Here is a 13,992-nt window from a genome sequence, read left to right as displayed (position 1 = left end):
CTATGATTTCTTTCACTTCACCATAGAAATGATAGCTTAAATAAGATGTAAGTCAAAAAGGTTGAGAACCGCTGCCGGAAAGACATGTGCTTGAAGTGTTTTTTTTCTGAAGAAAGCAGCCGATTGCATTATTGAATGGGACTGTGTGTGAGAGGGATAGCTCATGAATACGAGCCAACATTAGTTGAAGAGGTTGTGCTTCCTTGAGGGAAGACCAGTGGACTGGGGGTGCATGAGGATGACTTTTAAGAACCAGGCGGAAGCCAGAAGTTGACCATGGAGGAACTGGTGGAGCTCCATTGCATACAACAAGCTTATGGAGAGTTCCTTGTCTGAGGAATGAGATGTGTCTCACTTCAAATGAGAATAGAGAGAAGTATAGAATGTGTCGGAATCTCTCTCTCGATGCAAAATTTTATAGAGAACCACACAAATAAAGCTGTAGCAGACTGCGAGCAATATGTCCAATGACAATGCAGTTCCCATTTCCGAGAAATATTAAAAAGGGAACAAACGCCAGTGCCATTGGATAGGCTTTTTTTAGTCACATAAAATGAAGAAAACTGACTTGAGCAGACAACAGTGAGTCCGTTTGCATCGTCCTAAAGGTTAGTTCTCTCTCATCATTTACAGTAAGTTAGGTAAATTTGTAAACATCATATTGTGTGTGATGTTTACTTTATGGCAATGTATTTTTTATGAAATTATTGCATTGTATTCTCGATAAAAAAAATTGTATTATTGTACTTTTAACCACTCACCAACCTATTCCTTTTCTCTATAATTCACTCACATGCTTGCAAAATTGATCAGTGGTGGCCAGCTTCTGGTCAAGGGCTGAAATAATGGTAAGGGTCGCGGGCCGCACCAGTGACAAAACTCCTGTATAAAAGCTGCATTCACGAGGGAAGAGAACTCTGGCATATAAGCCGCACCCAGTTGGTTGATTGCTATAGCATTGGAGACCCAAACATTTTGATGGGATTTATTGACTAAGCTCTAATTAAATACGAATTATTAATTGAACTCATTTCTGGGGTAAAAGCCTCCCCAGTCATTATGATTACACATATATTAGTAGTTTAGTGGTGAACTTGGTCTCTTGATAGCTGCTTCACTGGCTAGAATTTTTCCAATTTTCTTTCAAAGTTGGGAGATTCATTCACTCCATAAGACTGTAAAATAAAGTTCAAACAAAAAAATATATTTTGAAATTTGTTTTCTGAATTTCGTGCAATGCGTTTCTAGTTTTTTTTTTTCCAACTAAATACTTGACAATATTTTTACCATAGGAGCCAATGCTTCGGAATTTTTAGCCTCATTAACATCTTTCAGTTAGAAAACAGATTCTTCTGATTTTTTTAAATATATAATGTAATTTCACACGTATTCCCAAGGGATCCACATGATCCGTCCAGGGAATTTGTTAGTATTAGTAAACATCCGTGCCCGAACTGGGATTCGAACCCAGTCCTGCACAGTGAGAGGCTAGCTCTCTAACCACTTGACTGCCAGGCGGCTTACAATATATATATATATATAGAAATATTCCTAAAACTATGATTTGTTTGAATGAAAATTCCTTAAAGAAATATTCTTTCAGTCTCTGCAATCTGAGGCTGACCATGTTTCCTCAGAAAAATATTGGGAGATTAGGATTTCAAGTACAGAAAATCGGCATTTGTTGCCAAATATTATGCCTAAAGTGAGCAAAGTTGCTAATTACTGCTAAAATCGCAAATGGTGGGAAATGAAGCACTACTACAAATCATTGGATTAAAATGAATTCTACGGGAAAATTAATAAATTATTAATACAGCCGAAATATTTCATCACGTAATAAACTAGATTTTTCAAGCCTGGGAATTGGCACCTAATGTTTCGACCAATAAGAAGACGGCACATTAGTTTTTAATTTTTATGGAAAAACTTACTTAAAGGGAAAATTTTTGAGGGATATTTTTTTGCAAGAAATTACTATCACCGACCTCCAATGACTGTAAAAAAAATCTGTTACTGCTCTTTCCATAACTCTCACAGTAGGTTTTTGACATCACTTGTGTGACCTGTCTGTGTATTTAAAGAGGTTTTGTGTTTGTGTGTTGAAAATATAAATTGCTTTTGTCAAATCAAATAATTTGTTTTCTACATTAATCACAATTTCATCATTCAAAACTAATTTAAAAATGTTTTTTCATCTTGTCGCGGGCCAACAGTTGGCCACCCGTGCTCTAGATCTTTCTTTCAGTCGTTCACTGAACTAGTCCCTTACTCCCTAGGGCACTGTTTTGATCACTCACATGCCTTGCAAACTCTCTAAGTCACTTGTTTCATCACTCACTGACCTAGTTCCTAAGCAGACATATTTATGGTTTAACCACCTGTGGGCTATAGAAATCTTGCTACCCCTTTCCCATTCTACAAATTTACTGCCCCTCTGAACTTGCTACCCAAGGCCAGGGCTGGACAAATTACAAAAAACTTCAGGTGCCAAAAGAAAAGGGTGTGAGCGAGAAGAAAAAGGTTCCAAAATAATGCTTCTTTTGACTTTTAAAGGCATAGTAACCCTCTTTCATGTCGGCAGATATGCTGCTCTCAGCTTGCAATTTAGTAACCACAAAGAAAATTTCAGGCATCAATACCCATTTTTTAGTTGTCGTGGCAACTTGCGCCTGAGATTTGTTTAGTCCAGCCCATTAAGTTCCCCCCCCCCCCCCCAATGTAAATACACCTCCACTATTAATATCTCACCGCATTGCAATTTAGAAAGATTTGGAGATACTTTTGGGAGCTACAACATGCTCTGAACCACTGCTGTAACCTGAGTGAGAAAAAGTGGATGGAAATTATTCTAATACAAAAATCTTTTGAACACAGAAATACATGACACGTGTGTGTGTGTTCAGTGATACCTCAATACAACGATACTCTGAATATAACAAATTTTCGTTTTTAAGATCACCTCAAAAAACTGCTCAGTACTTTATCAAATTGGAGTAGTTCAATTACAGTAAAATGTAAGAAGCTTCCATTATTTGTACCGAGTGGCAACAAAAGAGGTACATTGTACTGCTACCTCAGAGTAGGGGATCTGTGAGCATGAATGAAAAAACAATTAACATTGCTTCTACATCATAACTTAAGAGAAATATTTTTCTGAAAAGTCCTCATTACATAAAGGGAAGTGTCGGGAACACAAAAGGTTAAGAACCTCTGCTAAACATGCTGTCACACACTTTTCAGAAGCTACCAAACGAACTGCAGTCTGTGTGGGTTTTAGACGCTGGAAGATTGCCTACTACATACAGGCAATTGTCCAGCATCTTAGTTAACTTCCTACAGCCAGCACTGCACAAACCCAATTTTCTGGACTGGGCCTTCCACTTCATTAACCTAAGCCTGTTTTTTCCAAAGGCTACACAAAAGTTCTCTATCTTTACAAAAGCATCTATCTTTTACAAAACTTGAAAAAAAGTGACCAATAAGGCTGAGTGAATATCGTTCACTCGAATGTAACTGATACACTTATTGAAAGCATTTTTCGTGTTTAATAAAAGAACTTTACCACCTTTGCTTACAAGCTATTGACAACCAATTCTGATCTCTACTTGACAAATCTCTACTTATCATTTACATTTATAAAGGAAAATTTTAAAATTTTTCAATGTGTTGAACAGAGACAATATAACAGTTTTGACAGGACTGGATTTCTCGCAGCATGTGAGTAAAAAAAAAAAAAAAAAAAAAAATTAAATGAAAAGACAAAAATAAACAGTCATGGTGAAGTCCACATATTAAATATTTTTCTGTAGATGTTGATGCTTCATGATAATTATTTGCATAACTTGGGTTCTCAGCAAAATAATTTTATCAGCCTTGGCTATTTCCTATTCATCAGTAGACCTGCAGAAATAAAGTGAAGTGTTAATATCAGTCAAATGTATGCTTGCAATCAATTAAGATGGTTAGCCTACTGCACGTCTAACAAAAATTACGTACTATTTAGAAAATAAACTCTCATTCACAAGAATTATTAGCATTTTAATTGAGAGTATTGACACTCAAAATTTTTAAATTCCGCTCCCACATAATGCATTTAAGGCAAGGAATACTTTGACCTTGATTAAAGTGTTCTGAAGTAATTAGCAAAATCAACTCTTGACTGTAGAGTTTTAGATTAAGATTTAAATGTGTAGAAAAATTTAAATGTGTAAAAATCAAACTGTGGGTCTTGATTTCAAAAAGCTGCATTTTCTTTTTGTCTCTGTTTTCTAACTATGTTTTCAACTCATTAAGGAGCCAAGCATGTTGTTTCATTCAAATATTTCCTAAATTATGTTTCCTTTTATTTTTTCCCATGTTAAAAGATGTTTCATAATGAAATCAGAAAATTTTATCACCCTTAAGACTAATTTGTCAACCACGTTTGAAAATTTTTAAATGCAAATACTGGTTTTCTACTGAACAACTGAATTTTCTGAAAGTTATGTGGGGAAGCTGATATTTGGAAAGAAAAGTTGTCTCCTCCAAGAATCGAACCAAGTTCCCATTGCATACCAGGAAAGTGTGCTAACCAATACACCAGAGAGACACTTCTATTCCTTTTAACATGCATTAGTAGTGTGAAGCGCTGAGTGGAGTCATGGCAGCCTCCCTTAACTACAGGAGTCTCAATTTTCACCCCAATTGGCATTTTGTATGAAGAGATGGTATTTTTTCGGCCTCAAAAAATATACTGAGAAATTGAATTTTCGTAGTCGGGAGAAAATAATCAATATTAATCAAATATCACTTTAAATCTGAGGGAAGAAATCAAGTGCAAAAGCATAATTATTTCACAAGATTTTGGAAAACTCACTTTTATGAGAAAAATTATTTTTTTTTTCTTTTTTTAGCACTCTCTGCAGTAACATGGTCTTCATCCCCAACTTCTTCACCTAAAGTTGAAATAAACATACCATTTCAAACTGAGTATCAACTGTAATTTTTTTAATTCAATTAAAAAAACACAATAATCTCATTTTTTCCTCGTTCAGAGCAAAACTGAAGTATGATGTAATTAAATTATGAGGAAACACACCTAAATCTGGTGGATCAACAGCTGCTGCTGGTGTAGGCTCATTTGGAGGTGGTGCCTGCTCGTCGTCATCTATGCATTGAAAAACATTATGATAAAAACATTGATTTTTTTTTTTATATATATATTATTTCATTCACTTCAAGATTTAAAAAAACAAAAATGAATAAATGATAGAAAATGAAAAGACATCAACGTGAAATATTCATAACAAACCTTCAATCTCAAGTCCTGCAGCAGAACTGTCTGAGCTGTAATCTTCTTCCCCTACCTATATATTTATCAAAGGAGGATTGAAAGAAAAAAAAAAAAAACAATTGGTTTCTCCATATGATGGAATATATATAAAATGAAATGTATAAACTGTTGTATTCATTACGGCATTCATTCAAATACAAAATTGGGGACAAGAAAAATTCTCGCGTTTTACCATTGCAGGCAATAACTGCATTAGTTCCTGTAAGTCAATGGTTTCGTCAGCTGCACGGCGAAGAACTGATCCACAAGTCCTGCGGTACATCACGATAATTTCTGCACCGGTTTTTTTCATCTCTTCTAATGGTTCGCTGAAACCATTATCAGCTAATGCAAAGTGGAATATAAAGTAAAGCATAAGATATATATATGTATGTATATATATATATATATAGAGCTAAAATAAGATCTAAATTTTTTTATTACACCTTCCCCCCCCCCTTTTTCGGTGTTAAAACTATCGCAAGAAAATTTTCTTTCAGTAACTTCAGTATACATAAACCATTGGAGTCATTTCTTAGATTTTTTCCTCACATATTCAATCATAACAGTGAATATGTGAGGCATATATATGAGCATGACATTACATATCATGCAATCAGAGTTGTTTGGTTTAAACAGTGGTTTTTTAAAAAAAATCAAAAGTGGCCTAAATATTTTTTTTCCTTGAAAAATATCATATTGGTTCATTATTAGCCAAAATATTTCATTTTTTCCACATTTTATATCATTGGGGTACATTCTGATGGTATATCTTTAAATGACATAAGATTTTATAAGTCTTTTTTTTTCAAAAAGTCTCATAAAAGTGGCCAGAACATATATATATTTTTCATATGAAGTGTCTTAGTTATTTAAAGTTATAAGCAAAAGCCAAAATTTCTCATTCTCACATTTTTTAACCTTTGGCTACATTCTGATGCTCTATATCTTTTTAGCAATATCAGAAGCATCATAGCAGCACCTAGCAAATTCATGAATAAGGATTGCATCACACATCTAAATGTAGTAGAGTATTATTGCTCCCATGGCAACTCTGCTTGGCACATTGGCTCAGCAGGAGTAGCTTTACTTAGTGGGAGAACAGCATACTACAGGTGATCCTCATACCGTAAGGCGATTCTGGTTATTTTAATTATTTTTGGGTACACCTCCATGTGATATATGTGCCACTATCAAAATTTTAATACGAGGATCAGTATAGTTTTAGTTTTTTATTGGGTTGCTGTATTTTTGAAATATATGACATCCATAATTGTATGGGCATCTTTTTCTCAGCCACCTCGTTGGGCATTTTGCCTGTTGTGGCGCTGTATTTGTATCTCAGGTTTTTTTTTCTCTTCACAAAGAAGCAGCAGCAGCAGTAGTGACACCATCATGCTAGGGGCAGGTGGTCCTATAATCCAATAAAGACCAGCTGTCCTTAAAGGACAAAGACTAGTGTACTAGTAGTTACATTACCTCACATACATTTTCATTCCCATAAGAAGTAGTACACCTCTTCTCCCAGTCTTAATATTCAATAGTTTTTTTTTTATACTTTCACTGTTAAGCTCAGTCAATCAAGATTCTACTGTATAGTAGTAACAGATTTATGAAAAATAATCAGCTATATACAGGGTGATTATAATTTGAAGTTTTGATTCCAAAACTATTCAATAAGAACTACTGGTCAGAATGACTTGAAAATTTGCATGGATATTCCTGAAGCAAAGGAAGTTTCTTTCGCAAAAGGAAAAAAAAGTACAAAATGTGCAAGTAGATGATGCTGTACTTGGCCAGCAATATAATCTATTTTGTGCAACCACATCATTTTGGCACTTCCACAGCATCAGTGTGTGGATAGAACTTCTATCAAGATGCACATTGCCATACCAGCAAAGCAGCTGCTGAAGACCCATTTTGACAGGATGCACCTTAACCCTTGAAACTTCTGGCTGTGGGGGTACCTCAAAATGTTATAAACAGTGGTCAGATTGCAAACTTTGATGAATTGCAATCTCCAGCACATCCCCTATATGTTAGAAGTTCCTCAGGAAAATTAACGTTGGGGTGCGTTTGGTTTAATAAAGCTGAATTGCAAGCACATCCACATCACATAGCTGCCAACTTTTAAACATGAAAATTCGGGGGATTTTCGCGTAAATCTGTATTTTATGCTAAAACCACTCCCTAATAAATACAATAGGGACTTTCAAACATAAAAGTTAAAGCGTAGGGAATAAAATCCCTACTCAAAAACTGAAGTCAAATTAAAATAGGGATTTTACACACATGGAAGTAAACCCTTGGGAATAAAATTCCTACGCAAAAAACAAGTGAAATTGGAGGCCAAAACTGCAATGATGTAAAAATAAATATTGTGTTCAATCAGAAACGCAGTGAACAAACATTGCGCGAATGACCCGAAAATCATCGGAAGATGAAGGGAAAAAAACCGTCAATTTTTGAAGAACACTGACTTTTTGTGACACTTGTTTGATGTTTTTTGATTTCACATGGGTGATGATGGCAGTCTTTCCATGACCGATGTTTATGTCCGTAACACAACTTGTACAAAAAGGAAAAGTCGGACCTCTTCTGGAACTTTTGATGAAAGGAAATTCATCGGAATAAGTATCTTTAAAATGATTAAATATGTTTTTGCTTATCAGTATTCATGCTTTGTTATATCGCCCGTACGTAACTTCAACAAAAGAAATTTTGACCATATGCGCGTCACTATAATCTTCAATTATTATCCAGGACTATTGGCTGCTAAGCCATTTCCCTGCACGATAAGACAAACAACTTCCTTGTTACCATCAGAGGGTTTGTAAAACTTACTTAAAAAGGGAATTTCCCCATTTACGACGTGTGACGTCATTTCGAAAGGAAAAAAAAAAAGAGGCCTCATGCTCCACAAGAAATTCCTTAGGGATTGTTTTCATAAGCGGGGATTTTTTTTAATGAAGTAGGAAATTTTTAGGGACAATTAGGGATTTTTGTGATTTTCGTAAAAATTCGGGAGATTGAAGAACTTTTCGGGAGGTCGAGCAATGAAGCTAAAGTTCGGGAGATTCCCGAAAAATTAAGGAGACTTGGCAGCTATGACATCATGACTATGGCATACTCTGATCTGTTGTTGAACAGAATTTTTGTGCTTTCACCTCATAGCCAGAACACAGTGGACAACATATTTAACATTTCTTAAGTTGTAGTTATTTGTTCAATTACTTCGTTTTTTGCGATGTTTCCATGAATTATGAAATCTTGCAATACTATAATTATCATTTTGCCATGGCTGGGTATTGTTTCCATTCTTCGAGCAAATTTCCCACATGTTGGATGATGTCATTAATTTCACATTTTGAAGTATTTTTTTCCCCTTTACCAAATACAATTGCATTTTTTCAGGAATATTCATGTCGATTTTCAAATTATTCTGACAATCATTCTTTTTTACAGTGTTTTGAAATCAGAACCTTAGTTATAATCACCCTGAACTGTATAACGTAAATCATTGCTAATTAATCTGCATTATTTATGCTTCATTAAATACATTATATTCACCTTATTTTTATTAGTTTTTGCAAAATAGCTTCCTAATTAAGTATACTGAAAGTAACTGGAGAAAAACCTTTATATATATAATTAATAATAACATTAAAAGAATTTTCAAACACACAGTAATCCATTGAGTTAAGCAAAAAATAATTAAATTGCAAAAGTTGGTTTTTGTTAAAATGTAAGAAATATTTATTGATTAATTAATATGGGAAGTGTTAATTACATTAATAAACATTTTATTTTAATTAATTATTAGAAGTTTGAATGATTTTTCAGAAATTTTATCAATCTTTTTTAATCTTTTTTAATGTTAATACTATTTAAAACAAAAAAAAAATCCGGTTTTTTGGTTTTTTACCAACCCTGCATGCAATCCATACAAATAATATATACCTGATATTAAAACTATCGAACACTTGGGACCAAGATTTTCATGGAACTTTTTCATCACCGACACAATTTTCGCATCAGAACTTTCAGGCACTGACCAGTGCGTTTGTATGGGGTCAAGCTAACACATCAAAATAAAAAAAATTTAAATGGCAGGGGTAGTGGATAGAATCAGGTTTTAAACATCATTTTAAAACAAATTCAGCGATAAGAAAAGAATATTTAAAAAGAATTACAAATTCAGCCAGAGCGTGCTTGATGATCTGGTTTCTTTGTATGTCAAAATTCATAACTGCCACATATTCTGCAATTCTAAAGCCGGGTTGATCAAGACTTGCTCTGATCTTCTGAAGTAGCCTTCCTGGGTTTTTTCGGAACCTTTTGGGGACCTCGATATTTTCAAGGTCCCAAAATATCCCACGTGGGATAGGTCCTAAAATAAATACATAAGATTTTGCTAAAATCATCATTACGAAATTTGTTTGGATTTAGCTATAAAAATACCAAAGGCTGGTAAATTATGTACCTATTGGTGAGGCAATATTTTTTTACACAGGTTTATTCAAATTGTTTTTTATTTTTGCTGATGCATTTTGTTTTCAATCGTTTGTCAGGACTATCTTTGCAGCTTTGTTGAGATTAAAAGTATACCTCCAATCATAAAATTCCTTTAAATGACATGCAGTTTCTTAAAATATAATTTTTTGAGGAGCCATATACATAAAAAAATGAAAAATTAACTTTTTACAATCCCTGCGTTCTAAAACTTCCAATCAGTGGAATTTAGAACCTGTTCCAAAATAGTAACATGCAAAAAAAATTATCAAATACAATATATACAGATATATTCGACTTTGAAATATGTGGCTTTTATAACTAATGATTGAGGGTGTGGTTAAGAGATTATTTCTTTTATGCTTTTTTTTTTTTTTTTTTTTGGTATTTAAAAATTTTATAAAAAAAGGGGGGGAAATTTTAGCACACAGGGTATAAAAAGGAAATTTTATTCCCTTGTGTATATGATAACTTAAAAAAGAAACTGCATTTTTGCCATTAGAAAAGGTTTTGCGATATATTTGGAGATATATTTGTAATGTTAAGAGTTGCAGTAGTAGTCTTGTGGGCACACAAAAACGGCTGAACTATCTCTGCAGTCCTTAAGAACTAGAATCTGAATTACTATACCGGTTCAAAAGCTAAAGTTAAGGGTTGCTTCGCTTCAACTACCGGTAGTTAAGCACCTCAAATTACCGTTTCATGATGGGTCCTTAAAAGTCTCACCGCATGAAATCGTAGTTAGTGGAAGAGAAAACTTTTTTTTGATTTCAAGAGCACAGATCTTAATAATCAGAATACCGTTTTGAAGCTTACAACTTCTAATTACAGTAAAACCTAAATATAACCTACTCTGAGGACTAATAAAATATATTGTTGTGGATGGATTAGCGTTATATCGAGGGGCAGAAGCTTCATGTTAGAATATAGACATTTCCAAACAAGGCTCAGATATAGTTGTATAGGCATTTATCGTTATACTGAGTATTCTTGTAGCGAGGTTTCGCTGCCTTATGGTGATCTCCCACTTAAACGTTTCTCTTAGTTATAAGACAATTTTCTTCACATTTGGTCAACGATTTAGCATGATAATGCTGTTCGTTTATACCTTAATGTACGCAAAGGAGGGGATTGGGGGTTATAACCCCCACCCCTTGCGCCAAGAGTGTTATTTTGCAGAGAAAGAAACGTAACCCCGCTTCCTTCAGAGGGGAAAACACTTTGGAAACCCCCCCCCGGGGAAATTCTGCATACACCTATGCACTTTTTTTTCCTTGTTCCATTACATAGACACACAAGTGATAGATCAATAGATGATCCCCAAAACATCCAATAAGTATTTCACATTAATAAAATATAAATGCTATGTGTGCCAGGGACAATGGAATATGAACGACTTTCTCATGAAAAGAGGACAAAAAAAATAGAACAGTCGAAAAGCACTGCTTTTTGACATTGATGGACCAGTAACACCCCACTTTCCATCATTTCCCCCACATCTGGCAGCAGAGTTCTTAGGCTCAGATCTTTGGTGGGTTCCCCAAATCACTGTTCACAAGCAGGGTACACTGATTTAAATCAGCTTGATTTTTTTTTTTTTAAATCATTGATTTGAATCACAAAATTTAAATTTCATTTTTCTTCTATTTAACTTCAAATGATATCGAAGTAAAAGTAACCTAGTATGTTATGCACGTTTTTGAAGTGTGGTAAAATTGTTGATTAAAAAAGAAATATATAAGATTTGGTAAATATAAACGACTATCCTAATCCTTAGATACAGTGCAGAAAGACAGCTGTTCTAGTACTACTAGATTTTATGCATAGAAAAATATAGGGAGCTAAACTTGTAACTGCACTGAGAATTTTCAATGCATTACAATGGGGCACTAGGGTTTCCCTGATAAAAAAAAAATTCAGTTTTTGTATAAAGCATCGAATTCTATGCCCCTAATTGCGATTTTCAAATAATAGATATTGTGCCAACAATGACTATGTGGACATGAAATTTTAATGAGAAAGTCTAATGTTTGCTCGTTTTTACCAAAACTCATTAAATCTGAAAAAATAAAAAACTTTTATTAAGCAACATCATGCAAGTCAGAAACACGTAATAAATGAATGTATCAATTGTGCAAGAAACAATCGTGCTAATAGAACGTTTTTCATTTAGTTGATGCTGAATGACCCTTTGGATGTACATGGAGTGAATCGAGAAACCTTGCACTCACCACACTTTAACTTTTAATGGGGATGATTTTTACTTTAAGCCAATAAGAGCACACTAGCTTCATTGATCCATATCAAAACTAATAAAATGAGTAGAAATTTTCTACACTGACTTTTCTGTAATACAATTCCAAAATTTAGTTTAATCCACATCCCGGGGATAGGAAAAAATTTGTTGGAAAAGCTGATAAAGTTTGAAAGGTGAGAAATCCTCCGCTGGAAATGTGAAAGATAAAGGGTCTCCCGCCTAAATCAGGAGAGTTGGTAGGTCTTTAATGATTAAAAACATGGAAAAATATTCGAAACGAAAAAAAAGAAACGCTAACCTGGGCGGGATATCTGTTTCTTAATATCTGTAAGTTCATTCTCCAAGGATGTCACCCGCATCAGCAAATGTTGTTTTTCACGTTCCGTTTCTAGCAATCTGACAGCATTAAGCTCCATTGATTTTTCGAGATGTAGCAATCGGGTGTCTATATCTGTCAGTTGAACATCCATCTTCTCGCTCATCGCTCGTGACGAACTCTATCTTTCACCTGGAATTTGATTAGCAAAAAACAAAATTTAAAAAAAAAATTATGCAAAACAAAGCAAATTAAGCTAAACACCCTTAAACAATTTCAAACTATTCAAACATAAAATGAAACAGAAACGAACGGTCCACTCGTTTCTTTTTCCATCAAGGTTCTCAATCTGAAACAATCGTTAAAATCTAAACACAAAAAAAAAAACCTAGTTAAAACGTAACAGAAGTTAAATACCTATCTTTAAAAATCAATATATATTCATATATAATATATAAAGAACAATTTTCCTACTTTATCATATATTTCCTCGATTTTGACTTCACAAATACTACTTCTGTACAAATTCTACTCCGCTCTCATCAAAACGTGCTTGTCCGTCAAGGCGGGAATCCGACACTGACCGAGTGGCGCGAATTTAAATCAACCCATTTTCCAGAAGACCACAAGAGAAACTATGAACGCAGTATAATGCCGCTGAAAAATGTAGTTCTTCAACTTCAAAGATATTTGAATATATATTGAAAAAAAATTCTGACAAATATCTTCCTTTTTTTAATATATTCAAATATCTTTAAAGATTATTGTTAGAAATTGAAATTAAAAACAAATTTTAAGAAATATTTATTTTGAAAGATGTAAAGTTGAGAAAAATACCAGTATTTTTTACACTTGGCGTCGAATTTAAAACTGTTTTTGCCAACTTAGCCAAATCACACGCATTAGTTTCGTTTCTCAATTTTTTTTTTCTCCTTATTTATTTAGCTGTGTACGATATTTATTTCATTTTTAAAAGAAATCTTTTTTTTTTTTCAAGTTTTTAAGTTCTTTCACAGAACTGATCAGTAGCACGATAAGGCCGTAGCGGGGGGGGGGTGGAAATGTAAGAAAATGACCGAAAAAGAGAAAAAGGATGGCCAAAGTGATACGACATCACTCCCCTGAAAGAAATTTCTGGCTACGGGCATGATTATGACTAAATCCATATTTTCCTTTATACTAAGCCATAGTTGGATACGGGGGAGCAGCGACCGCCTCCATTTCATTTTCCCCAAAAAAATTTATCATTAGCATAGGCAGAAGAGTGGGTTTCGAAAATCTGCTTCTCCCCCCCCCCCCTTTCGAAGAGCCCGTATCAGCTTATGAACTAAGCTGAGACGTAGAAGGACCGACCTTCAAAAGTAGGGAGGAGGAGGAGGGCAGGAAAATTCTTCCACAAAATTTGTGAGTTAATTATCTTCACAAAAAGAATTTTGAATCAACAGAAATTAAGATAGCATGTAAGGGTATTTTCGTTCAACATTTTTTCCCCACTAAAATATTCAATTTCGGTCGTTCTGAGGGAGTCTTGGGCTCTACATTCACGCGGAACCCGTAATGGTTATAAGGCTACTACCACTATATAAACTACAC

At 34.2% G+C, this 13,992-nt stretch overlaps 1 protein-coding gene across 1 annotated transcript; it reads right to left on the bottom strand.

Annotated features, from left to right (window-relative positions):
* Positions 1–3,534: 3,534 nt before the first annotated feature.
* LOC149090065 (meiosis regulator and mRNA stability factor 1-like) lies at positions 3,535–12,990 on the bottom strand. The gene is made up of 9 exons (XM_089232067.1): positions 12,874–12,990; positions 12,382–12,591; positions 9,508–9,704; positions 9,275–9,392; positions 5,508–5,659; positions 5,294–5,348; positions 5,081–5,149; positions 4,859–4,937; positions 3,535–3,903 (listed from the first exon to the last, which is right to left on the bottom strand). Exons 2-8 carry the CDS (start codon positions 12,563–12,565, stop codon positions 4,873–4,875), a joined length of 840 nt encoding a protein of 279 aa, XP_089088193.1. The 5' UTR covers positions 12,566–12,591; positions 12,874–12,990; the 3' UTR covers positions 3,535–3,903; positions 4,859–4,872.
* Between the last annotated feature and the right edge of the window lie 1,002 nt (positions 12,991–13,992).

This window comes from Pholcus phalangioides, unplaced genomic scaffold (genome assembly GCF_987345545.1).
Source record: "Pholcus phalangioides strain wild (caught in Gottingen) unplaced genomic scaffold, Ppha-v1.0 ptg000001l_1, whole genome shotgun sequence".
Lineage (NCBI taxonomy): Eukaryota > Metazoa > Arthropoda > Arachnida > Araneae > Pholcidae > Pholcus > Pholcus phalangioides.
Note: the sequence above shows the minus strand (reverse complement) of the source record. Positions and strands in the feature narration are given on the sequence as shown.

Bases quoted from the DNA above. Each gene is read 5' to 3' on its own strand.
- LOC149090065 (XM_089232067.1), bottom strand. From the start codon at position 12,565: ATGAGCGAGAAGATGGATGTTCAACTGACAGATATAGACACCCGATTG. The intron at 5,660-9,274 runs GTATATATTATT...ACTTTGCATTAG, and splicing joins TTCGATAGTTTTAATATCAG to CTGATAATGGTTTCAGCGAA. The intron at 5,349-5,507 runs GTAAAACGCGAG...ATAAATATATAG, and splicing joins TGCAGTTATTGCCTGCAATG to GTAGGGGAAGAAGATTACAG.